The sequence below is a fragment of the Prunus mume genome, linkage group LG4 (assembly GCF_029339155.1).
Source record: "Prunus mume cultivar Tortuosa linkage group LG4, ASM2933915v1, whole genome shotgun sequence".
Classification (NCBI taxonomy): domain Eukaryota; kingdom Viridiplantae; phylum Streptophyta; class Magnoliopsida; order Rosales; family Rosaceae; genus Prunus; species Prunus mume.
This window is the reverse complement of record NC_142701.1, coordinates 21,407,494-21,433,029: the sequence shown is the minus strand read 5'-3', so window position 1 is coordinate 21,433,029 and position 25,536 is coordinate 21,407,494. Positions and strand designations below refer to the sequence as shown.

Sequence of the window (25,536 nt, the reverse complement as noted above, 5' to 3'; positions counted from 1 at the left end):
ATTGTTATACAAATTGCGGTAAAAATTTGGTGCTAGCAGCCTCACGCAGCTGCCCCCAGGGGTATATATATGGCCACGGTAAATGGCACAACACAACCAAGGTGAGTGCAGGCAGCGTTGATTCCATATGTGGCAGGAGTTCTATCTTTCTCTATAACAGGGTTCTATCTTTCATATATATACCTATATATTTTTTTTTGGGGTATAAATATACCTGCGAAGTGGTAGCAGAAGATAAGAGTAGAGGAAGCCATGGTATGAGATTTTCTTGGAGATGATACTGTTAGCTTCTTTCTCTGTTTTTGGTGTGGTTGAAATTCGGTTTTGTAACGACTACAGCAACTAGTAGGGTGCCACATTACCACATATTCAACAGATTTTCATTTTTCTTTTCCTCTTCTATACTAGAAACTTCGAAAGAAAAAAAAAGAAAAGCTTACTTAAATAACAATAATGGGCTTTTCATGTGCTGACATACTCAACATTATCTTGGGCAACTAATGATATTGTCAACAGAGCTTGTTATTTGTAAAAATGGCACGGTGTGGTGATTTGGTTTTGGACATTGGTCTAACATTTTGTTGGTGTGAGAATCAGGATGTTCAATTTGTTTTTTTTTTTTTTGTGATGCTTTTCGTGCGAAACATGTTTGGTGGTGGGAGGTCCAATATTATCTTGGTCACTACACTATTACAGTGCACCATGAATTATATATAGCTAGAGAGGGGAAAAGTAAAAGGCAATGGGTTCCCACCTCAGTGGTTGAGGCGTTCCTCCTCCCCCCGTGCCCCTCCCCATGGCACCAAGCCTCCATTGCTGCACCTTGAGAAACCACCTAATATTCTCCCCTTCACCTCCCTAGCTAGTGACAAAAAAAAGAAAAGGGAAAAGTAAAAGGGACTGTATATATATTGGCGTTCCAAAGAGTCTATAAGAAACTAATGGTTCTTTGGATTTCCTTTGCTTTCTCTTGCAGCAATGATGAGAATTAAAGAGATCCTATTGTTTTAGTGAAACATGAAGACACCCAACAAAGAAAAGTAAAAGAAAGTAGGAATAAAGTAGGGGTTCGAGATTGCCTGGTGTTTTGCTCTGTTTTTCCTTTGATTATTGTGGCTTCTAATAGGCTGTTTTTCTTGTTATTATGTTTGTCCGTTGTTTCTGGCCTATGTGGTTTGAAGTGTATTCTTGGATTTGGTTTAAAGTGGGCGTTCGGGATTTTGTGTTGTTCAGTTCTACTAATTGCCCCTGTTGTTAATGAATTCTCTTTATTGTCTAAAACAAAAGTAGGGGTTCGAGATGGAGCAAGCTTGAAGCAACCCCAAAAAAAGATGAAGGTTCTTCAAAGCAAATTAGGCATTTCGTTCTAAGAGATTTATTACACACACACAATTACAGGTATCTGCCTTCTTCTAGTATCCCAAACATTTTTGTCGCCAAACACCTCCTCCTACCAGCATGGTAGGACTCCACTGGCAAGCATTGAAGATGCTCTAAAGTCGACGAAATTTCCTGCACTGGAACTCTCGAACTCTCTTTACCACGTTACTTTTTTGGTCAATATCTTTAATTACTACGCTCACATGCCCAACAGAGGTGCATCTTTTTTGGTCTTTGCTGATTTGTTGTCTATATATCACAAGTAAGTTTGTCTATATAGTAGGGGAATTTACAAGCTAGCTCTAGCTCCGCAGATTGAACATGGCAGCTACAGTTTCCCCGATTGCTAATCTTAAACTTCTTAACCATCGTAATTATGAATATTGGAGTTTCCGGGTGAAAGTGTACCTGTTAGCTGAAGATGTTTGGGACCTTGTGGAAGCAACCACTGAACCACCTAAACCAGAAGATGGTGAGGTTGCGTTTAAGGCTTGGAGGAAGAATAATGCCAAGGCTTTACTTGCAATCCAAACGTGTTGCGGGGATGATACTTATCCTATAATAGAGGGCATTACCGAAGCCAAAGCTGCCTGGGATGCTTTGGCTGAAGAGCTAAAGCCTTCTGATTCTGAAGAGCCAAAGCCTTCTGATTCTGATGAAGAGCTAAAGCCTTCTGATTCTGAAGAGCTAAAGCCTTCTGATTCTGATGAAGAGCTAAAGCCTTCTGATTCTGATGAAGAGCTAAAGCCTTCTGATTCTGAAGAGCTAAAGCCTTCTGATTCTGAAGAGCTAAAGCCTTCTGATTCTGATGAAGAGCTAAAGCCTTCTGATTCTGATGAAGAGCTAAAGCCTTCTGATTCTGATGAAGAGCTAAAGCCTTCTGATTCTGAAGAAGGTATACTCATACTGGACTTCATATTTTATTTTTCATGGATGGTGTCAAGGTTGAAAGATTTAATTTTTTTATATTTATAAATATATTTATATGTTACCCTCCTACAAGTAAAACTAAAATCATGGCTCCGCAACTGATGATTGTTTTGGGTCTCGTCCTCAAAATTTCATAATGCCCGTTTTACCCTCCAGCAGCAATTAATTTTATGGACTCCTTAATTAATTTTCAGTTTTGAATTTTGAGGTTTGTTTGTTGGATTCTTTTCTTCTTTTATTTTCTGTTGCCTTCTGTTCTTCTTTTATTTTTGTTTACTAATTTTCATTCTCCAGTCAACCAGGCTCACAAAATAGGTATAATAATATATAATATTGCGCGATATTTTTTTAATTTTAATTTTTTGGGTGTAGCATTCTTTTTCCTTTTTAGTTTGAGAGTATATATCCGGGTATTAAAGGGAGGTGATTTTCCCACTCTCATTTTCTCCATTTACACTCCCTTTTGCTTTTTAATACTTTTTAATCAATATTGTTCTTTTTTATTCTTTCTCTTTCCTATTCTACCCTTATACCCTACATTAAGTTTTGATAATTGGAATTAAGAAAAGTTAATAGAAAATAAAACAAAAAAAGAAAGAAAATGGAAAATGGATAGAAATGTGAGTATTTGTACGCCAAATTCTTAGTTTTTTTTACCAAGTAGGTGAGTACTATTTATCTTTGTTGTAGTTAATAGATAATAATTTTTCTGGGCTAACATATAAATATGGTAGCAGAACTAAAGAATGCTACTAACCAAACTGTCATTAGGAGCTTAGATATGCCGAGAGCAAGATATGCATAATAGTCTCATATTTTTATTCTTTCATAATATTAGTAAGTGATTGTACATGTTTATTAAAGAGAATTGTAGGGTAAAGGTAGAATAGGAAACATAAAGAACAAAAAAGAACAAAATTAATTAAAAAGTATTAAAAAGCAAAAAGGAGTGTGAAAATCAGCTCCCTTAATTTACTGGGGTGGTGTTTTTCATTTATTCTTGTCAAGTTTATTTGTTATTGTATATATATGTGGGAGAAATTATTAAGTAATACAAACGTACCACAGGTACGCAAGTAAAGTCTAGCTGTGAAACTGATGCCACATATACGCATATATCTCTTTGGCAAAATAAGGAATGATAAATGAAAGACAACGGGAAAGGGGTCTTTTTAATTTAAACAGGATGTCATAATTTTTATTTTTATGTTTGCTAAGAAACAGGGGATGATGAGAGCGATGTGAAGTATGCTCCTTTGTACGATAGTTTGAAGCGTGGTGATTGGAATGCTGCAAAGGAGTTTATTGATCGACACCCCGAGGCACTAACACATAGAGGTTCATCAAGCGGTGGGACAGCTCTTCACGAGGCAATCGAGAAGATGCACTTGGACATTGTGGAAGAGTTGTTGAAGCTGATGACAGAAAGGGACTTGGAAATTGAAGATGCCCTTGGTATCACAGCTTTTATCTATGCCTTGCGTAAAGGAATTGCTCCAACAGTTGCCAGCATGGTTAGAAAGAACGAGCGTTTAGTTACCATGCGTTTTACCAACGCAAAAGATAGGACTCCAGTTGTATTCGCTTGTGCTTTGGGCCACTGGGAAATAGCTCGCTTTCTCTATTCTCGCACTCCAATCCATGTTTTGACTCAAGAAAATGACGGCCGCGATGGTGCTCAACTTATTTCCTATTGCTTTGTCCGCAGAAATAAATTTGGTAATTTTGACATCATTTTGAAATATACATATATATATATATATATAACCAATTATAGTATATGTTGATTTGTGGTTGCTTATATGATGAACCAACTATACTATAGATATTGGATGGGATTTACTTCAGAAGTACCCAAAATTGGCCCTTACTGAAAGCTACTCGCTGGGGCACTCCCCTCTAAATGCACTGGCTGGTTTTCGTTCCGCATTTCCAAGTGGGGTTCCCCTAAGATTCTGGCAACGCTGGATTTATAACAGTTAGTATTTTGTATTCTCTTCTCTCTTCTCTTCGTAGTATCAAACTAAATTTTTCATGTTAAAGTTATATATAAAGTGAGATGTACCAACTAAATATATATGCCTGATTTGATTTCTTTTGTATTGCAAGGATAATCGAATTGAGACTGAAAAAAAAATAGATATTAATTACATTAATATGAAATGAACTTCACAAGAGCTTTTATTTTTTTCCGTTTCCTTCTGATTTGATTTATTATGTATATATTAAGAAGTGCAAGTGCATATTCATTATTAACTTTCATTGTTCACAAGACAGTGTCTGAATTCGCACGCTGCATATATACACACACACACATATATATATATATATATCATTATATGGAAATAGAATAATACTACTTCAAACAAAGTAGGAAAATGTATTGATTGGATTGTGTTGCTTTCTCTTTAGATATACACGGACAACAACCTCAACCTGCTCCTATCAACCCTGATGTTTGTGTAAATTTGGAAGAACTAGAAGCTGACAAAAGAAATAGAAGAGATCTCATTTCCTCAGGTATTTCTTGGTGTTCAATATTGCATCCTCTGTTATATTTTCTATAAAGTAATGGAAAAAAAAACACATGTAATATTTTATATATATAACGTATCCTTCTAAGGCAAAGCTTGATGGTATTCATGTACACTGTGTTCAAAATGTTCATCTATAAATATTTTTGTATGTTTTTCTTTCCTTTTTGTTTTTGTTTAGCCAACATCTACGGATTTACGCAATGCAGTTACGGGTTTCTTCCAAGGAGTTGCTAAGAATCTTCTCAAACTGTTAGGTACACTAGCTACATCCATCCACATTATTGATTCTTGGTTTAATTCTCACTTTTGTAATACGTTGTAGATTAATATTGTTTTCACTGTTAACCTAGGAATCCAGGACTTGCATGAAATGAGATTGCACCATGACCGAATTCTTCAAATTCTACCGCTTGTGTGTGACGTGGCAAAATGTACAAATCTTGACTCGAAACAAACTACCTTCGTGAAAAAGGCAATCCTCCGAGCTGTAGAAGGAGGACAAGTGGAGTTAATTAAGGAGATGTGTAAAGCGAACCCAAGATTCACACTAATGAAGTTGGATGAAAGAGGCAGATCAATGTTTCATTACGCCGTCGAATGTGGTCAAGAAAAAGTTTTTAATCTTATATATGGGCTCAGTGAATATGATAGGAATGTTATCTTAGTGACTACAGATGTGTTTAACAATAGTATCCTACATGCAGCAGGGAGTTTATCTGCCCATCTTAATCATATTCAAGGTGCAGCTTTGCAAATGCAAAGAGAGCTACAATTGTTTAAGGTAAGATTTTCTCACTTTATTACATAAATGTAACCTTAGCCCATTACTTTGTTACATATCCCTGTAAAGATTTCAGAAAGGCCTCGAGGTTATTAGGAGTGGAACCATCTATTATATGAGACTTTATATTTTGTTAGGTTTCCGATGTGGGACTCGTATATTCTTCAACAATCCCTATAGGCTATATATATGTAATGTGAGTTTTCTTAATGAAATGTAGGAGGTGGAGCGTATTTTACCCCCCCAGTACTTGGAAGCAAGAAATAAGACCGAGCAAATAACAGCACGAGAACTATTCACCAAGAACCACAAAGAATTGGTGAAGGAAGGAGAAAATTCAATGAAAGGGACAACAACTTCTTGCACAGTCGTAGGTGCACTCATTGTTACCATTATGTTTGCTGTGGCATTTACAGTTCCTGGTGGAAATGATCAAGATAAAGGTTTTCCCATCTTCTTAAGAAAAAAGTTCTTTAGGGTTTTTCTAATTTCAGATTCTATATCACTCTTTTCTTCAACGACATCAGTGATGATATTCTTGGGAATTCTCACATCACGTTATGCAGAAGACGATTTCCTCAAGTCTTTGCCCACAAAAATGCTATTAGGCCTTTTCACCCTTTTTTTATCTATCGCCGCCATGATGGTTGCTTTTTCTTCAACTCTTTTTATTATGCTTGAGGGAGAATCGTGGGTATCTATTCCAATCAGTTTGCTTGCCGGCCCAATCGCTGCGTTTGTGTGGATGCAATTCCCCCTCTTTCTTGACATTTTCATGTTTACCTATGGAAGAGGAATATTTGACAGGAAATGGAGAGCCTGGGAGTAAAATCCTGATTATGTGGTGTGATGTTTGTCTTCTGATATCATGTGATGTTCGCTTTGGCTTTGTCAATGTACTTGTGAGTTTCTATATATATATCGTTCAAATAAAACCACCCTTATAATTAACTTTTGTTTGATGCATACATTTTTGTTTGAATGCTTTATGAATTATGTAAAGAAAAGACAATATATCCTTCTAATTTCTAATGAAATGTTTCGTTTGGCTTTACCTAAGGTTCATAAATCTAAACTATAAAGTAATTAACATCAAATTAATATACAAGTGGGGTCTGTCTGAATATTGAAGCTGAACTGAAACAGGATGATTAGTTCTAACAGGTCCAACATTATGCTTATATTTCCCGCACCTTCTTAACAAATTATAATACTCCCAACATCATGCTTATATTTTTCTACATCTTTCACTGATTAGCGAGTTGATTATTCTATCTTGTCATATATTCTTGCATCCTACCATCCATTGTTTAAAGTGAACTTGACCAAAAAAATGACAAGCTATATATTGAGGTCTAGTCTACGTTTCATTGACAATCAATGGGGCCTGCAACGCTGTATACTTGTCACTGTGTTTGTTGTGTCCAATAATTATCTTGTTGCCTTCACACTACGGTTGCACTACATATTCTTTTGCTCTGTCTTGGGATGAATGGGACACACCCTGATTATTATAAGCCAAGTTTCTTTTTAATGTGTGCAAGGACCTTTCTCTTTGCTATTTTCATGAATTCAATGGAAAATCCACAAAGCCCACTTCACGTACAAACAGAGTCGTTCAATTGGTTGACGACCATGTTGTTCACAACATTCATAGGCTCTGTAATTTCAGGTGGTCTGAAAGCATCATCAGAAACAAGAAATTCACTCTTGCAATCAAGACCCATATGAATGGCGCCCTCAGAATGGATAAATATTTCAAGTGCTTCTCACTCCTGCAATCAAATCCATCGTGAGGTCAATGGAAGAATTGTGTGGCGTAGTCGATACACACTGTATCAAGATATCACGACGCGTGAAGAAGTAGAAGAGCGGCTTGCGCGTGTCGGACTCGCTTGTTCTATTCAGCGAGTATTTTGCGAACCAATTTTCAGCCTCATTATATTAGAAAAGCGAGTGAGCCGTTTTTTTAACCGTTGGACTATACAATCCCATTTAAGTTAGTCTATTCTCAAATCAAACATGGATTTAACTATTATTTAACCCAATCTAGTCCAGTGAGGCCTACAAACATGACCCTGAGAGTTCTGGCCAAGCATTGGAGCACCCATTGTTTAATTTTTGACTCTAGCACGTTCACATGCCCAACTGTCATGCAAAGAATGGGCTGTTGAAGAATACACGAGTCCCACATTGGAAACTTAACAAAATAGAAAGTCTCATATAATAAATGGTTTCACTCCTAATAACATCGATATTGTCCCCAACTTAACCACCTGTTTATCAAGTGTGAGGTTTTATACAAAAAGTCTCGATGTTATTAGGAGGTGGAACCATTTATTATATGAGACTTTCTATTTTGATTAAGTTCGATGTGGCTCATGTATTCTTCAACCTCCTCTCACGTGGGACCACTTTTTGGGCCACACGTGCAACCAATCCACATTGGTCACTTTTTTTTTCTTTTCTTTTTTAAATTTGGGGTTTTATTTATTTATTTTTATTTGAGTTTCAACGGACCTAGTCAACCAACCTGACTCTGATACCATGCTAAAATATGAATATGATTTGAATGTATTAGGTTTTGTTTTATTCTTCTTCATAAGAAGGTATATATAAGAGTTTACATGAGGGTCTTACAATGAATTAGATATAGTAAAGAATTAGGAAAGTATCTTCTAATTGTACAATGATTTATCACTTATATAAAAAATAGGAAAGTAAATCCTTAATTAATCGAAGAAGTAAATCTCCTTAATTAATTAGGAGACTCACGTCAACATGGACATCGTCCAAGACTTTTGCCAAGTATTTTTCTTTTCCTCTTCTATACAACAAACTTTGAAAGAAAAGAAAATTAAAAAAAAGCTTACTAAAATAACAATATTGGGCTGAGAGCCAACATTGTGATGGGTTACCCTTGGATTTGCCAACAGAGCTTGTCATTTGTAATGGCCCCCTCACCCACAACCCCTTAAATATATTTTGTCCGATTTAGGTTTGGATATTGGGCTAACATTTTGTTGGTGAAAAGTTAAGAATTTGTATGTGAGTGAGAATCAGGATGTTCATTTTTCTCTCTTTTTGTGATGCTTTGCGTGGGAAACATATTTGGTGGTTGCTTGGTCAACATTACCAGAAGACAGTTTTTGGAAAATAGAAACTGGGACTTGCGTTTGCTCTTTATGATCATTATCACTATTTAATGATTTCAATGAACCACAAGTTTTTTTTTTTTTTTGGGTGTTGGGGGTTAAAAGGGACTGGCGTTCCAAAGAGCCTATAAGAAAGGAATGGTTCTTTGGATTTCCTTTGCTTTCTCTTGCAGCAATGTTGAGAATTAAAGAGAGCCTATTGTTTTCGTGAAAGATGAAGACACCCAACAAAGATCAGGCAATCTCGAACCCCTACTTTATTCCTATTTTCTTTTACTTTTTCTTTGTTGGGGTTCGAAATAGGAATAAAGCTTTCTCCATCTTTGAAGTGTGCTTATTATTTACACCAAAGCATTGAAGATGCTCTAAACCCGACGAAATTTCCTGCACTGGAACTCTCTTTACTACGTTACTTTTATGGTAAATGTCTTTAATTACTGATCTGTCTGAGGGGCATCGTCTGAGGTTTTGTCTTTAATTACTGATCTGTCTTTTTTTTTTTAAATTACTGATTTGTTGTCTATAGATCAATTCAGAAATAAGTTTGCCTGTATATAGTGTAAGCGCACTTATAGATATAGTAGGGAATTTACAAGCTAGCTCTAGCTCCGCAGATTGAACATGGCAGCTTTATTTTCACGTTATGGATTGGTGAGTCAGCTCAGCTGATGATTGTTTTGGGTCTCATTTTTGAAATTTATAATGCCCGTTTTACCCTCCCTCCAGTAGCAATTTACTTTTAATTTTATGGACTCCTTGCATGTATATTGCTGGTTTTTTTTTAGATCTTTCTTATTGAGAGGGACAATAATATACTAAATTCATACACACAATATGAATGCGAGGATTCGAATCCAAGACCTTGCTTATGAGAGCAATTACTCTAAACCACTACAGTAGTGGGTCATTTGCACATATATTGGGGAAAAAACCTAAACTCAAAACAAAAAGAAAAAATAATAAAATATATATAAATTTTGTCATACCCACATTCAACCCTTTCTCTTTCCCGACACAACCTCCATTTCCCACCAAAACTGCAGGTCGTCATAAACGTTGGCACCTGCGTCCCTCTCCCCCTCCTACATCGTGGTCTTCTCTCTCTCTCTCTCTCGCTCTATGAGTAGAGAGAGAAAAGTAGATGTTTTGAATCGTAGGGGAGGAGAGGGAGATATGAGAGAGAATGACAGGGTTTTGAGTTGCAAAGGAGAGGGACACAAAGAGGAGCGACTGAGGTGAAGTTTTTTTTAAGCCTCAAATTGAATGACAGATGTCCATAAGTGATTGGGTGGAGAATTTACTTGAATTAATAATTAAAGTATATTTTAAGAATAATAGTAGATGGAAAGATAGAATTGTTGTTTTTCAAACTTATATATCGAGTAAGGAAATTAACATATTTTGTTTCTCAGTTCTCATTCTCAAATCAACCAACTCACAAAATAGGTATAATATATAATATTGCGCAATATTTATTTTATTTTAATTGTTTGGGTAAATGGGTTTTGTTATTAATGTTGTAGCATTATTTTTCTATTTAGTTTTAGAGTATATATCTGGGCATTTACTGGGGTGGTGTTTTTTCATTTATTTGTTGTTATATTGTTGGGTAATACAGATATACCATAGGTACGCAAGTATTGTCCAGCTGTGAAAGTGATACCACAAGTACGGAAGTGAAGTCCAGCTGTGATGAAAGTGATACCACAGGTACGGAAGTAAAATGTCTCGCTGTGGATGGTAAGGTGTTGGCCTCCAGCCCAAAGGGCTGAGGTTCGAAACACCCCCCATGACACCAATTAGTAGGTTCGATCGATGTTAGATACGTAGCATTAATATATATATATATATATATATATATATATATATATATATGGAACTTCTCCATTGCGAAGTCAAAAGATGCGGACTGGTTACGGATTTTTGTTTTTGACCGTTGGATGATTTCAACGCTTCATATTGGATTTTTTTTTTTCCTTCTTTCTTCCTCTCCCCGATTTCAGTCTTCTCTCTCTCCTCTTTCTTTTTTTATTTCCTTTCCTTCTATCTCTCTCTTTTTTCTTCTTCTTTCTCTCTTGCTTTTCTTCCTCTTGTTTCTGCACAACCTGGACAAATGTGGCAGCATCCATTTCAACAATGAGCGCACTAATACCCTTGTCAATAGCCAGCTGAAGCCCAATAAAAAAAGCCCCAAACTTCAGCTTCAAGAATCTGCCCTTTCCCTTTATTCCTTATCTCTTCTATCTCTGTTTCTCCTTTTTTTTTCCCGCCTTTCCCTATCCTCTCTCTCTCTCTCCCCCCCTCCCTGTTTCTTCTTTCCTAGCAGTGGTCAACTATTACAAAAGAGGGCAAATACATTATTACAGTGGAGTTTTTTTGTTATCTTTTTTCTTCAGGCCACGGCAGAGAAATAACAGAGGGGATGGGGGGAGTGAATGGGTCTGCGTCTGTGGGTTTTTTTTATTATCTTTCTCCTCAATTTTTTTTCCAAAATAAAAATAAAAATTGAACAAAGGTAGAAGAAGAGGCCAATAGAAGCCGACGTCGAGACAATTTTTTGCCCCAAGCCAACCCCAGCACATTGTAGCCAAATCATTCTCAGAAAATGAAGAAGAAAAAATGAAAGAGAGAGGAGAGAGAGAAGGGGAAACGCCCAGTTTTCCAGCTGAGAGGAGAAGAAAAAAATCACCCATGACAAGAGGAAGAAGAAAAAAAGAAAGAGAGTGAGAGAGAGAAGAGTGAACTCGGGGAGAGAAAGAAGAAAGAAGAAGAAGAAAGATGGAAGGAAAGGAAATAAAAAAAGAAAGAGGAGAGAGAGAAGACTGAGATCGGGGAGAGGAAGAAAGAAGGAAAAAAAAATCAATCTGAAGCGTTGAAATCATCCAACTGTCAAAAACAGAAATTCGTAACCAGTCCGCATCTTCTGACTTCGCAATGGAGAAGTTGCCTATATATATATATGTGTGCACGCGCGCCAACGGAAAAAGGTTCTTTTTATTTTATTTTATAGACATATGTTTTGATATATTTAATTTAAACAAGATGGAATAATTTTTATTTTTATGTTTGCTAAGAAACAGGATGGCATAATAATAATGATGAGAGCGATGTGAAGTATGATCCTTTGTACGATAGTTTGGAGTGCGGTGATTGGAATGCTGCAATGGAGTTTATTGATCGACACCCCGTGGCACTAACACATAGAGGTTCATCAAGCGGCGGGACAGCTCTGTAAGAAGGTTTATTACATTAAACCTACTAAAGTGATCTTCTAATCAACTTAGGATTACAAAGACTTATTGTTTATTAGGAACTCAAAACCTATCTCGATTAGGCAAGCCTCAAACAGTGTTCAATAAGGATAATGAAGGCTTAAGGGTTCCTAGTTCTACAAGGATGGGAATGGATTAATCCTATAGCATGAAGGATATCTCTAAGTGTTTCTTGATGGGCAAGACACTTAGAGAGATGCATATAAATAGAAGGCTCCCTCCTAGATCCGAATAACACAACACAGCTAAACAGAAATTCACCCATCAGAGTTATAGCTATAAGGATCGGATTCTCAGGAGAAGAACTTCTATACCTTGCACGCCAACTGCTCCAAAGATCATCCAATCTGCCAGACCATGTCGACTTCGGTTAGTGTTAAACATGTTATGGCTTTAAGGAATTAACATGTGGTATCGAGCTTAAGTTATATCATGTTATACCTAACAAAACTCGTGCAAGGAAAATTGAGAATAAATAACTGACAGTTTCAAGTTATAAAGTATGAACATGATAACAGTATAAAGTATGAACTTTATCATGTTCTTAAAGTTTTCTACAGATCATTGCTTACAGTTCTTGTGCCGTGATTGAGTAAGCCAAAGCGACTCAACCATTGCATGATCACTATACTCAAGGTTTATGATCAGAATTTGCACCATGATGCAAAACATGTCGAAAGGCTTTCTGTCCAAAGATGTCGCAGTTTGATATGTCTTGCATCATGGTGGATCGACATGGAACATGGATAGATATGGATTAGTGAAAGGTTTTCTTCTGTCTAAAGATGTAGAAGATCTTTTGCTCAGGAAATCCACATCTACTCGTTTTCCAGTGTCAATAAGCATGCTTGAATCATTGTCCAAAGATGTGATTAAGTATGTTTGATTAAAGTTCTGGGGATATTTATATATAAAGTGCTTATCTTGTTTTAAACATGTACAGTCAATCATAACTCGATTCGAACTCTCACTGGCTCAAATTATAAGAAATGGAGAGAAGATGTGGAAATTGCTCTTGGACTTCTGGATTATGAGATGGTTCTTACTGATGAAGCTCTATCAGTACCTGCGATTGATGCATCTGCTGAGACTAAGACTAAATATGCAAAGTGGATTAAGGCCAACAAAATGGCAATTCTGATCATGAGGAGGTCTATTTCAGAAGAGGTCGAGGCGATGATTGAAACCGAGAGTGCTAAGCTATTCATGGAAGCTATTGCAGAAAACTTCCAAGGATCCAAGAAAGCTGAAATTGGTTCACTCATGAGCCAGCTGACAGATATGAAATACAATGGAGAAGGCTGCATAAGAACTCATATTCTGAACATGGTTGAGATAGGAAACAAGCTGAAGGCTCTAAAAGTCCATGTGGATGAAACCATGATGGTGCACTTTGCTATTAATTCTCTACCTAGCATTTTTAGACAACTGAAAACTACTTATATTGCTCAGAAGGAGATATGGTCAGTTGCTGATTTGATAGGTATATGTGTGCAGGAAGAACAAAGTATCAGAAAGGACAAAGGAAAAGAACAAGTGTATTTGGTGCAGGATACTAAGTTTAAACCAAAGGAATGGACCAAAAACAAAAACAGATAAGCAGCAAAGGAAAGATGAGTCTGCAAAGGGCACGGGTCCAGTAGGTTTGAAGTGTTTCTTCTGCAAGAAATTTGGACATTTAAAGAGAGATTGCAGAAGATACAAGCGCTGGTTGGACAAACAAAAGGGAAAAGGTAAGCATGAAAATGTCTCTGTGATTTATGAATCTAATACAGTTGAAGTTTTATCTAATTCATGGTGGTTAAACAGGTGGTAACTTGATTCATGTGACTAACTCTTTGCAGGGATTCAAAACAAAGAGGGTGCCAAACAAGGATGACTTGAAGGTGTTCGTGGGAAATGGAGAAAGAGTTAGAGTAGATTTTGTTGGTTTAGCTAGTCTTGAGTTGGAGTCAGGTTTTATTTTGGAATTAGTTGATGTCGTTTATGTTCCTTCTATGACAAGGAATTTGTTATCAGTTAGCAAGCTTGTAAAATCAAACATTACAGTTTGATTTTGATGAGTCTGGTTTCTCCATTTTCAGAAATAAAAGTTTTATTGGTAATGGATTATTGATCGATGGAATGTTTCGTTTGAACTGCAAATTACCAAATCAAAGTACAGAGATGATAAATGTGTTAAGTTCAAAACAGCCTTGTAATGCTGAATCTTTCACACTATGGCATAAGAGACTTGGACATGTCTCGAAAGAAAGAATGAATCTCCTATGCAAAGAATCAATTCTCCCACCACTTAATCACCATGAACAAGATAAAACATGCATTGAATGTGTAAAAGGAAAGCTAACAAATCTCAGAAAGAAAGGGGCAATAAGAAGTGAGAAACTACTTGAGATAATACACACAGATATCTGCGGACCTTTTCCAGTTAATACACATGATGGTTTGTTATTTTATTACTTTTACAGATGATTTTTCAAGATATGGATATGTGTATCTGATAACAGAAAAATCCAAAGCACTGAAATGTTTAAAATCTACAAGGCAGAAGTGGAAAACCAGCTGGATTCTAAGATAAAAGTTGTAAGATCAGATAGGGGTGGAGAGTTCTATGGCAAGTTCACAGAAAAAGGAAGAAATCCAGGACCTTTTGCAAACTTCCTACAGCAAGAGGGCATTGTTGCACAATATACAAATCCTGGAACACCGCAGCAGAATGGTGTTTCAGAAAGAAAAAATAGAACCTTAATAGAGATGGTGAGAGCATGATGTGTTGTGCAAAGCTTCCTACTTTTCTATGGGAGAAGCTTTAAAAGCGCAAACTACCTTGCCAACAGAATTCCCACCAAAGCTACAAACAACATACCCTACGAAATCTGGTGTAAAAGAAAGCCTAGCTTGGCTCATCTAAGGACACAGGGATGCAAGGCGAGGCAAAGCTGCATATCCTATGCAGAAGAAACTTGATTCCAAAGCAGGTGAGTGTTTCTTCATAGGATATCCAGGATAGGACAAAAGGTTATAGGTTTTATTGTCCTAAAAATAACACTAGATTTGTGGAAACACAGAGCAATTTTATTGAAGAAGAGGAGGAAGGATTAGATGAAGCAGATTTTGTTTTGATGAAGTTTTGAAACTAAGAAACTGCTAGCTGAAAACCAAACAAGAGAAGTCACTATCTTACCTTTTGATGCCTTGGAAGAAAACCAGCGAGCGGCTCCAGATCAGCCAGCGGCTCTAGATTAGCCAGAATCGCTCCAGGAATCAACGAATCGCGCTCGGATCAGCGAATGGAAGAAATGCATGACGATCAGCGAGAATCGCTCCGGATCAGCGAGCGCTCCAGATTTGACAGATCAGGGGAGATCACGAGACCTAAAGGCCAGGCCTTGTCAAATGACTACTTTGTTTACTGCAAGAATCGAGCATGACATCAATACGAGAAGACCACGCAACTTTCAAGCGAGCCATGGAAAGTGACAAAAGTTCACGTGGTCTGCAGACCATGAATCGAACTAGAATCAATGAGCAAAAATGGAGTATGGAAACTAGTTAATTTGCCATTAGGATGCAAACCTATAGGATGCAAGTGGGTTTATAAAACCAAAAGGAATGCACAAGGACAAATAGACAGGGGTATAAAGCGATTAGTGGCAAAAGGTTACACACAAGAAGAGGGAGTTGATTACAATGAAACTTTCTCCCCTGTATCAACTAAAGATTCATTTAGAGTCATAATGGCTTTGGTTGCTCATTTTGATCTGCATCTTCATCAGATGGACGTTAAGACAGCTTTCCTAAATGGAGAACTGATTGAAGAAATATATATGAAACAACGCCGGATGGTTTTGGCTCAAAAGGGGAAGAGAATTTAGTGTGCAAGCTGCAGAAATCAATATATGGTCTAAAACAGGCATCAAGACAATGGTATCTCAAGTTTGATGAAGTTGTTAAGTCCCAAGGCTTCATTGATAATCCATTGGATGAATGCATCTATATGAAATTCAATGGAAGGAATTTCATCCTCATGCTGCTATATGTGGATGACATTACTGCTAGCAAGTAGCAATCTGTCCATGTTACATGACACTAAAAGGATGCTTGTCCGATCACTTTGATATGAGTGATTTGGGAGAGGCAAACTATGTTCTTGGAATAGAAATCAGTGAGGACAGAGAAAGGAAAATGATCGGCTTATGTCAGGAAGGCATATATTGAGAAAGTGCTTAGAAGGTTCAACATGGGAAACTGTACAGGATGTGATGTTCCCTTCTCAAAAGGGGATAAATTGAGCAGTGAACAATCTCCTAAGACTGAGCAAGAGAGATTGGAGATGAAGGACAAGCCCTATGCATCACTAGTAGGAAGCTTGATGTATGCACAAGTCTGCACTAGACCAGACTTGGCATTACTGCATAAGTGTTCTTGGCAGATTTCAGGTCTAATCCGGTCAAGCACATTGGATTGCAGGCAAGAAAGTATTAAGATATTTGCAGAGAACTAAAGAGTACAAACTGGTCTATAGAAAGGTTGAAAATTTGCAGCTGGAAGGATATGCGACGCAGACTTTGCGGATGCCAAGATACTAAGAAATGCACATCGGAGTTGTTTTTCTATTTGCAGTCTTTGCGATGGCATGGAAGAGCATGAAACAGCAGTATGTGTCAACCTCCACTATGCAAGCAGAATTCTTAGCAGTTTATGAAGCTACTTCAATGGCAATGTGGCTTAAAAATTTCATGTCTATGCTAAAATTGTGATTCAATACGAAACCGATTGATTATGGAATGACAATACTGCGGCAGTATATTTTGCACAAGGAAATAAGAGATCAAATGGAATGAGGCATTTGCATTTAAAGTTCTTATCTGCGAAGGAAAAGATTCGAGATGGAGAGACTGCTCTAAGTCACATTGTACAGATTTTATGATTGCAGATACTTTGAATAAAGGGTTGCCTAATCATGTTTTTCACAGGCATGTGGCAAGCATGGGATTGCAATTCAGTTTTGATGCCTAAAGTCAGTGGGAGTCAGTGGGAGCTAGAGTTCTTACAGTTATGTTTTAATTCTGATTTTGTTAACTAGTTTTATCTAGACAGTTTTATTTTGCAGATTTAATTGAATTGCTTTTATACAATGTTCTGCATTTGCTATTTATGGATGACAAATAGAACAAAGACCAAACTGTAATCATGTCAACATTATGTTTACAGTTTGAATCTATGAATGAGTCATTAAAGATTGTTCAAACCTTGGTAGTTTTGAAGGGTGGGCAAAGAACTGTTCAGTTTTGTCACACATATAGTAAAACCAAAAACAGTTCTTGTTTTTCAATCCAGTTGGAAGCCTTATGTGTTTTGCAGATTCATGTATGTGATTATAAAAGTCTTGGATGTTATATATCCATGTACTTCGATAGTCCTTTATGAATTTTTCAAAATGACAGTGGCTTGATAAAAGGAACAAGAGAATTTTGAGTTCCACATGGCCATTAAGTAATGAACAATAAGTCTAAATTGATTATTTGATCAAGTGGGAGAATGTAAGAAGGTTTATTACATTAAACCTACTAAAGTGATCTTCTAATCAACTTAGGATTACAAAGACTTATTGTTTATTAGGAACTCAAAACCTATCTCGATTAGGCAAGCCTCAAACAGTGTTCAATAAGGATAATGAAGGCTTAAGGGTTCCTAGTTCTACAAGGATTGGAATGGATTAATCCTATAGCATGAAGGATATCTCTAAGTGTTTCTTGATGGGCAAGACACTTAGAGAGATGCATATAAATAGAAGGCTCCCTCCTAGATCCGAATAACACAACACAGCTAAACAGAAATTCACCCATAAGAGTTATAGCTATAAGGATCGGATTCTCAGGAGAAGAACTTCTATACCTTGCACTGCCAATCTGTTCCAGCATCATCCAATCTGCGCCAGCACCATGTCAGACTCAGGTTAGTGTTAAACATGTTATGGCTTTAAGGAATTAACAAGCTCTTCATGAGGCAATCGATAGGAAGCACTTTGACATTGTGGAAGAGTTGCTGAAGCTGATGACAAAAGAGCACTTGGAAATTGAAGATGGCAATGGTTCCACAGCTTTTTTCTATGCTTTGATGAGAGGAATGGCTCCAATAGTTGCCAGCATGATTAAAAAGAACGAGAAATTAGTTACCATGCGTTTTAGCAACTTATCAGGAGGTATGACTCCAGTTTTATTCGCTTATGCCTTGGGCCATTGGGAAATAGCTCGCTTTCTCTATTCTCGCACTCCAATCCAGGTTTTGACAGAAGACAATAATGGCCGTGATGGTGCTGAACTTCTTTCCAAGTGCATTTTCTACATAAATAATTTTGGTAATTTTGACATCATTTTGAAATATATTTATAAATAACCAATTATAGTATATGTTGATTTGTGGCTGCTTATATGATGAACCAACTATACTACAGATATTGGATGGGATTTACTTCAGCGTCGCCCAAAATTGGCCCTTACTGAAGATTACTTCGGGCACTCCCCTCTAAATGCACTAGCTGGTGTGGGTTTCACATTTCCAAGTGGGGTTCCCCTTAGATTTTGGCAATGATGGATCTATAACAGTTAGTATTTTGTATTCTCTTCTCTCGTCTCTCGTCTCTCGTCCCCTTATATTGAGGGATCTCTACGATTATTTTTTTCAACGATCCAAATCATCTATTTTTTAAATATACATTCATAGATCATCCTTGCAAAAAATTAGACAAATCGGAAACTGTTTCGATATCCAATTGTGTCTTACAAAATCAATGAACACGGTGTTTCAAGAAAAGTACTAAAATTTCAATAATTCAATTTAGTAGTCAAATGATATCGGATTCAAGTTATTTTTTGGCAAAGATAATTTTTGAATGAGTATCTACAAAATAGATGGTTTGGATTAGTGAAATACAATATAGAGTGGGCCCTACAAAAGTGTCCCTTAAAATAAGTTTATTTGAGGATTCTCTCAACCGAAGCTCCCTATATAAATATATTGAGATGTATTGTCGTGCTAAGTGTGCTTTTGCGACAATACAGGTCGTCGCAAAAACTTTTGGCATCAATCCCGCGTTTTTCTTGCTAACTTTATGCGACAATAGCGTGTATTGTTGTGCTAAGTGTTCTTTCGCGACGATACCTGTCGTCGCGCAAGGTTAGAAATATAAAATTATAATATGGGATAATTTGAGCTACGAATGCACTTTTGCGTCGCGCAAGTGTTTCTTGTGTGACGAATTTATATTTGTTGCACCAATCGTAAAACGTAGTAGTGAAAGTAGACATCTCTCGTATTTATGTATATATGAGTCTACATATCCATTAGCTTCATTTTCACAAGACATTGTCTGAATTCACATATCATTATATAGAAATAGAATAATACTACTTCGGACAAGTAGGAAAATGTATTGATTGGATGGTGTTGCTTTCTGTAACGACCCGGTCCTAAATAAAGTGATAAATATTAATTTATTTAGAAAAAGGACCATTCTGCTCCTAGAATATTGTATTAGGTTTAAAGTTGACTTTTTAATCGGGAAAGAATTTGGGAATTCTGACTACACCGTTGCATAGAGCACGGTGAGATGAGTCTGTAGACACGTAGTGGGCTCGAATCGGAGTTGTAACGAGAGAGATACGATCAAAATACCCTCAATGGCATAACTGTAATTTTGGCTCATTTGCACACGTAATTGATCTAGACATAAAACCCACGTCACGTTTATGCCTCATGCTTAGATCATCTTACAATGGATGAGAGGCAGGCACTACAATACAACTCCAACTTTAAAAGTCTTTGGCATCAAATTAATACAAGTGGGTATGCCTGAAGCCTGAAGCTCAACTGAAACACGTTGATTAACTCCCCCATGTCCAACATTATTATTATATTTCCCGCCCGTTCATAAATAAATTATAAAACTCCCAACAATAATGGAAGTTTCTCGTCATACAAAAAAATGAAAGACGGAAGTTCCTGCCTCCGGAACTCTTGGCAAGGGCTGCAAGTTTCAAGGATTTAAATTAATTTAATCTTCCTTCCTATTATATACATGTGAGTGTGTCAAGTGAAACCGTGTTTGATCCTGATGTCATTTACTCATCTTGTTCCCATCATCAAAAGCTAGTCACGAATTCTTTTCAGTGACCACTCAAAATGGTTGGCCACTGATATGCATACATTGAGTCTCCACTCGCTTGGTCACTGACAAAATTGTTATCAATCATAAGAAATTTCAAGCTTCTTCTGGAAAGGGTTAAAATATTTTTTTATAACCAAAAGTACTTTATGACAACTTAAAGAGCTTATGGTAACGTTCACAAGAAAAGACACAAAAGTGTTTAGGTCACAAGAGCAATTTCTGGAGAAGCATTTGCAACTACTTTTCCATTAAACACTTGGATTCTTAAAGTTTTTATTATTATCTTCTAATAAACTTGCTTTTGTTATCTATTTGTTTTATTGTCAAGGAAAATAAAATTGTTGTCATTTGCCCGGGAAAAAAAATTATTGTTGTCATTTGTTTTTTTATGCATCCAGAAAAACAAAATTATTAACATGAACAAGTTGTAAACTCATGACGTTTCATTGCATCGTTCAAGCTTATTTCATGGATGGAGGCTAGGACCCCTCCATCCTCCAAATTTGAGTTAAAGCGAGATGATACTCACTTGTATTTAAATTGAATTTGATCAGCAAGTTTCATTCGCACACCTTCTTTTTTAAATACAACTTCCTAACAATAATCTTTTTGGCCTAACTCCCAAAAATATTTCAAGGGAAACAAATTATGTCCTTTTGTTCCAAATAAATCCGATAATCCTTGTCAGCAGCCTCGCCGGCCGTTTGAAAATTCCACATAATCCTGAGAGGGCCAGACATAATTAAAGACTTCAGATAAAATCAGCATAATTAAAGACTTCGGATGAATTAAAAAAACAAAAGCACAAGTGAAGACTCATATATTTTAGCCACAACATTGCGTAGGCAGTTTCTAGATGTCAAACTGTTAGATATGCACTTAGTGGAATTGGAAGTTTGGCTACTGTATTTGGATGCACTTAGTGGAATTTATAAGCTCCAACCTTTTGAAGATTTCGTCAATTCAGTTTGTGAGTACAGTTATACTTTTGTTTTTGCTTCACTATTGTATTTTGGTTGTTTTTATTTCTGTGTTTTTCCACACAAAACATGTATAAAGATATGGATCTTTTGAGTTACTAACCGTACATAGCACTCGTAGAAGGATTTTTAATTCATATTCTTCGTCTTTTCTTTTTCTTTTCTTTTGTTACGGTAGTGTTGTTTTTCTTCTTGAAAAAATTTGACTGATTTATTTGGGTTTTACAACATCTATCCTATTTAAATTAAATTAGATGGTTAATATTTCACCAACTTAAAGTTCTCACTCTATAATAGTACACACAATAGATTCTCGACATAAATGAAGTCACTTTGGATAACTTGACAGCCTAAGAGCATCCATAGTGGGGAGGTGTATATGGGGATGTATGTTAAATATACACCTCGAGTCACCGGAATCGTCTTCAATGGGAGATGTAAATGGATGTAAATATACATTACCACCATGGGGATGTAAAATAAAATGTATATTTACATATATTTTTACATCGCTTGCAAGCGGGACCCACCGAGAAAAAGAAAAATGAAGAAAGTCAACATAATTTGGGACCACGGCTACACCCCAATTTACACCCCATTGGAGCAAAACATATTTACACCCGGATGTGTAAAGGGGATGTAAAAGTGGTTTTACACCCCCAAATTTACATCCCCCCATTGTGGATGCTCTAAGCAATGGCCACAGCTACACTAGTCCCTGGTTCAATTGTTCATGAAGTTCTTAACCAAGAAAACTATGAACAATGGAGTTTTCACGCTAAAACCTACTTGTTGGCTAAAGATCTCTGGGACATTGTTGAATCTCCTACACAAGAAAATGGTGATGGAGTTAGAGACAAAATTTGGAAGAAGAAGAATGCCGAGGCATTGCATGCAATTCAGATTTCTTGCGGGACTGATATTTTCACTTTTATCAAGAACATCAACGATGCCAAAGATGCATGGGATACTTTGGCAGAAAAGTTCTGTTCGGAATTGAAAATTTTGGCTACGCCAGGTATTCTCTTTTGTCCCATAAAAGAAAGTAAATTTTTCCATGTGAAAATTAAAGGAAAGAAAAAAGGTCAATGAAATTGGCATTTCAAAAAAGTTATCATGTATTCGTTGATGGAGGACCATTTGTAGAGACAGGTGGCCAGTGGCGGATCCAGGATTATGTGGCCAAGGGGGCTTAGTGTAAAAGTTCTGAAATTTTTCTATAAAGAAAATAATGCTAAAAAGATAGAAAGATAGTACTTCCATTCATAATTCATAACAAAACCAATAATACAAGTTACAATTGTCCACGACGAGTTTTCATATTCTGAAAACGTTGCATTATAGTTTCGTTATCAATACAAGCAAAAACATCTCTCTCAATGTAAACAATTAAGCTATCATTCAACCATTGATCTCCCATTCTGTTGCGAAGTGGATTTTTAATAATATTCATGGCGGAAAATGCCTCTCCACTGAAGCAGTTGCAACCGTAAAACCAAAGTCAATGTAAGAAGCAAATACACATAAGGAAATATTTCATGCATTCCTTTCTCCACCATTTTTTCCGCAAGACTACTAATCCCTTCCAATTGAGAAAAATCAATACTCGAACGCATATGATGAACATAAACACCAAGTTGATCTTCAAGCATCAATAAGTCTCTATCCGAAAAATCATAAGGATAAAATTGAGCAAGACGAACTAGCTTTCGTTTGTCAAAAGCTACAAAGTTATTTTTCGGACTCAAGCATGCCAAACAAGTAAGTAACTCAGTACTTACCTCGTTGAAGCGATCATTTAGTTCCACAAGTTGTCCATCAATTACATGAATAAACATCTCCACACGATAACGATGATAATTTGTCTTCATTGGAGCATTACGCCGTGACCTCCCTGGAATTACATATTCCTCATCCATGGTAGGAACTATAATATCATGTTTGTAACAAAACAAAGATGCTTGCTCAACCAATTCTTCAAACTCATTATCCCTCATGAACTGCAGGTTTTCCTTGCATGTTGTCACTAAACTCATTGCACTCACAATGTCTTGATCTTTCTTTTGCAATGCTAGAGACAAAGTGTTTGTTATTCCCAATATAGCTTTCATTAAAAATAAGTGAAACACAAACTCAAAAGATTGTATTTCTCTCCATAACTTATAGGCTTCACCCGAACTATCATTAGGATTATCATCAACAATCATTTGAAGCACATTCACCACAGATGGGAACATAGAAATGATACTAATCAACGTACCATAATGTGAGTTCCATCGTGTATCGCCGGCACGTTTGAGAGTAGTTTCTTGATTTAAGCCCCGGCCCGTTATAAGACAATCTTCTTCAAAAGCTCTCACAAGCTCTTCTTGGTATTGTGCTCTAAGTGCATCCCGACGCTTACAAGATGCTCCAACAACATTGACCAAACTATTAGCCGTTGTGAAAAAAGAGTTGACATCAATGTTTTTCTTTGCTACCGCAACAAGAGCTAGTTGAAGTTGATGAGCAAAACAATGAACATAAAATGCACAAGGTTGTTCTCTCAAAATCTTTGTCTTAAGGCCATTGAACTCACCTCTCATATTACTAGCTCCATCATAACCTTGTCCTCATAGCTTGGAAAAGCTCAAATTCGCAGAAGAAAAGAATTCATCAATGGCTTCCTTTAGTGCACTTGAAGTAGTATCGGTCACATGTTGAACCCCCACAAACCTTTCAATTATTTGTCCTTTGTCATTCACATAACGAAGCACCATCGCCATTTGCTCCTTTATTGAAACATCACGTGCTTCATCCACCATTATGGAAAAATATCTATCTTTTACATCACTTAAGATAAGACCAATGGTTTCTTTAGCACAAGAATTGACAAGATCTTTTTGAATTGAAGGAGCTATTAACTTCAAATGTCCTGGAGCATTTTCCAACACAACGGCCTTAACTTTTTCATCATGATCCGCAAGAAATTGCAAGAGCTCTAAATAATTCCCTCTATTACTTGATTGTGCACTTTCATCATGACCACGAAAAGAAAGACCTTGTCGCAACAAATACCTAGTGCACTTAAGTGATGCATTCAAGCAAGTGCGATAAGCCGTGTGAGCTTGGCTTGTTTGCTTGATGACAATTGTTTCAATGTGTGTAGTTTGATGCATCAAATTGTAAGCAACTTCTCTAACTTGGTTGTGAACACTACCAACCGGTCCAACATGAAGATTAAATCTTTCTTTCGCCTTCTTCCAATTATTGAAGCCTACTTCCAGTGAATGCATCACCACCCACTTGATCAAAATTTGATTTGAAGAGATAACAATGAAGACAAAATGCAGCATCTTTAGCAATACTATATTCCAACCAATCATGATCATCAAACCAATTAGCAATGAAGCGTCTATTAATTCCTGATTGATTAGTTTGTGGGAATTTATAATTTCTAGGTTGACAAGGTCCCTTTTGTAGATATGCTCTTCGAATCTCATCTCGAATATTAGGACTATAATCCACCATTCGAGTTCTTAGTCCAGGGTCTGCCTGAAGATTAGCTAAGATCTCATCTACTTCAATTGGTCTTGCATTTGAACTACCCGGATTAGACGAAGAAGGACTATCCGTAGATAATTTTCTTTTAAAGAATCGTTCCATAAATCTACAAATCAATTAATTCAATCAATCATTAATTTTTACCCAAATTATCATATGAATATGAAAATGTCAATAACCCACTCTCAAAATTCAATATACTCCATAAACCCATATCAATCAATATTCAATATACTAAATTATCATATCAAATATCAATTAATATTCAATATACTCAATCAATTCACATTTTCAATCAAGCATAAACTCAATCAATCTACATTAATATGATTATCACTATGATTCATATCATATCCATAAATTTCATTACATACAAAAAATATCAATATTATTCATATCCATAAATTTCAAGCATTAACTCAATAAAGCATAAATTCAATAATCATATAGCAATAAATTAAACATTTTCCATAAATTTCATATCAACAACAACAATAAATTTTAATATCAACAACAACAACAGTATATATTAAACATTTTCCATAAATTTCATAGCTAAGCTTACTTGTAGTTGAAAACAATGGAGGAGGGAGGAGGACGGCGGTGAACGGCGGTGATTGGTGTTGCCCAACGAAGAGTTGATGATGGAGGTTGTTGGAGGTTGGGAGGTTGGGGGAGAGGTTAGGGTTTGAGAGGGTGGGGAGAGAAAGTGTGAAATTGGAAATGAAGGGTTTGGGGCTGCTTGCGGCATTCAAGGCTGGGTTGTTCTGTTTTTTTTTTTTTTTTGA

The 25,536-nt window shown here is 36.5% G+C and overlaps 3 protein-coding genes and 1 pseudogene across 3 annotated transcripts; 3 read left to right on the top strand and 1 right to left on the bottom strand.

The window, feature by feature from the left end:
• Positions 1-1,646: 1,646 nt before the first annotated feature.
• LOC103329715 (uncharacterized) lies at positions 1,647-6,578 on the top strand. The gene is made up of 7 exons (XM_089049522.1): positions 1,647-2,111; positions 3,536-4,029; positions 4,136-4,288; positions 4,723-4,830; positions 5,054-5,101; positions 5,198-5,628; positions 5,849-6,578. The coding sequence occupies exons 1-7, from the start codon at positions 1,702-1,704 to the stop codon at positions 6,455-6,457; spliced, it is 2,253 nt and encodes a 750-aa protein (XP_088905648.1). The 5' UTR covers positions 1,647-1,701; the 3' UTR covers positions 6,458-6,578.
• Positions 6,579-12,988: 6,410 nt separating this feature from the next.
• Positions 12,989-14,035, top strand: LOC148918149 (uncharacterized; the record flags this gene model as incomplete). Its single annotated transcript, XM_089050499.1, has 3 exons — positions 12,989-13,538; positions 13,651-13,788; positions 13,900-14,035. Coding segments are annotated over 3 exons (723 nt in total), but the record flags the coding sequence as incomplete, so codon positions are not given.
• A 4,077-nt stretch (positions 14,036-18,112) lies between these two features.
• On the top strand, positions 18,113-18,649 carry LOC103329713 (uncharacterized). Its single transcript, XM_089050498.1, has 2 exons — positions 18,113-18,416; positions 18,513-18,649. The coding sequence occupies exons 1-2, from the start codon at positions 18,113-18,115 to the stop codon at positions 18,647-18,649; spliced, it is 441 nt and encodes a 146-aa protein (XP_088906624.1).
• Positions 18,650-22,379: 3,730 nt separating this feature from the next.
• LOC148918148 (uncharacterized) lies at positions 22,380-24,850 on the bottom strand (annotated as a pseudogene).
• Positions 24,851-25,536: the final 686 nt, after the last annotated feature.

What these genes read in the sequence shown, in the direction of transcription:
- LOC103329713 (XM_089050498.1), top strand. Translation starts at nt 18,113, where the DNA reads ATGACAAAAGAGCACTTGGAAATTGAAGATGGCAATGGTTCCACAGCT. An exon ending in TTTCTACATAAATAATTTTG is followed by an intron (nt 18,417 to 18,512) that starts GTAATTTTGACA and finishes ACTATACTACAG; the next exon opens with ATATTGGATGGGATTTACTT.
- LOC103329715 (XM_089049522.1), top strand. Translation starts at nt 1,702, where the DNA reads ATGGCAGCTACAGTTTCCCCGATTGCTAATCTTAAACTTCTTAACCAT. An exon ending in TGTCCGCAGAAATAAATTTG is followed by an intron (nt 4,030 to 4,135) that starts GTAATTTTGACA and finishes ACTATACTATAG; the next exon opens with ATATTGGATGGGATTTACTT. An exon ending in AAGAGATCTCATTTCCTCAG is followed by an intron (nt 4,831 to 5,053) that starts GTATTTCTTGGT and finishes TACGCAATGCAG; the next exon opens with TTACGGGTTTCTTCCAAGGA.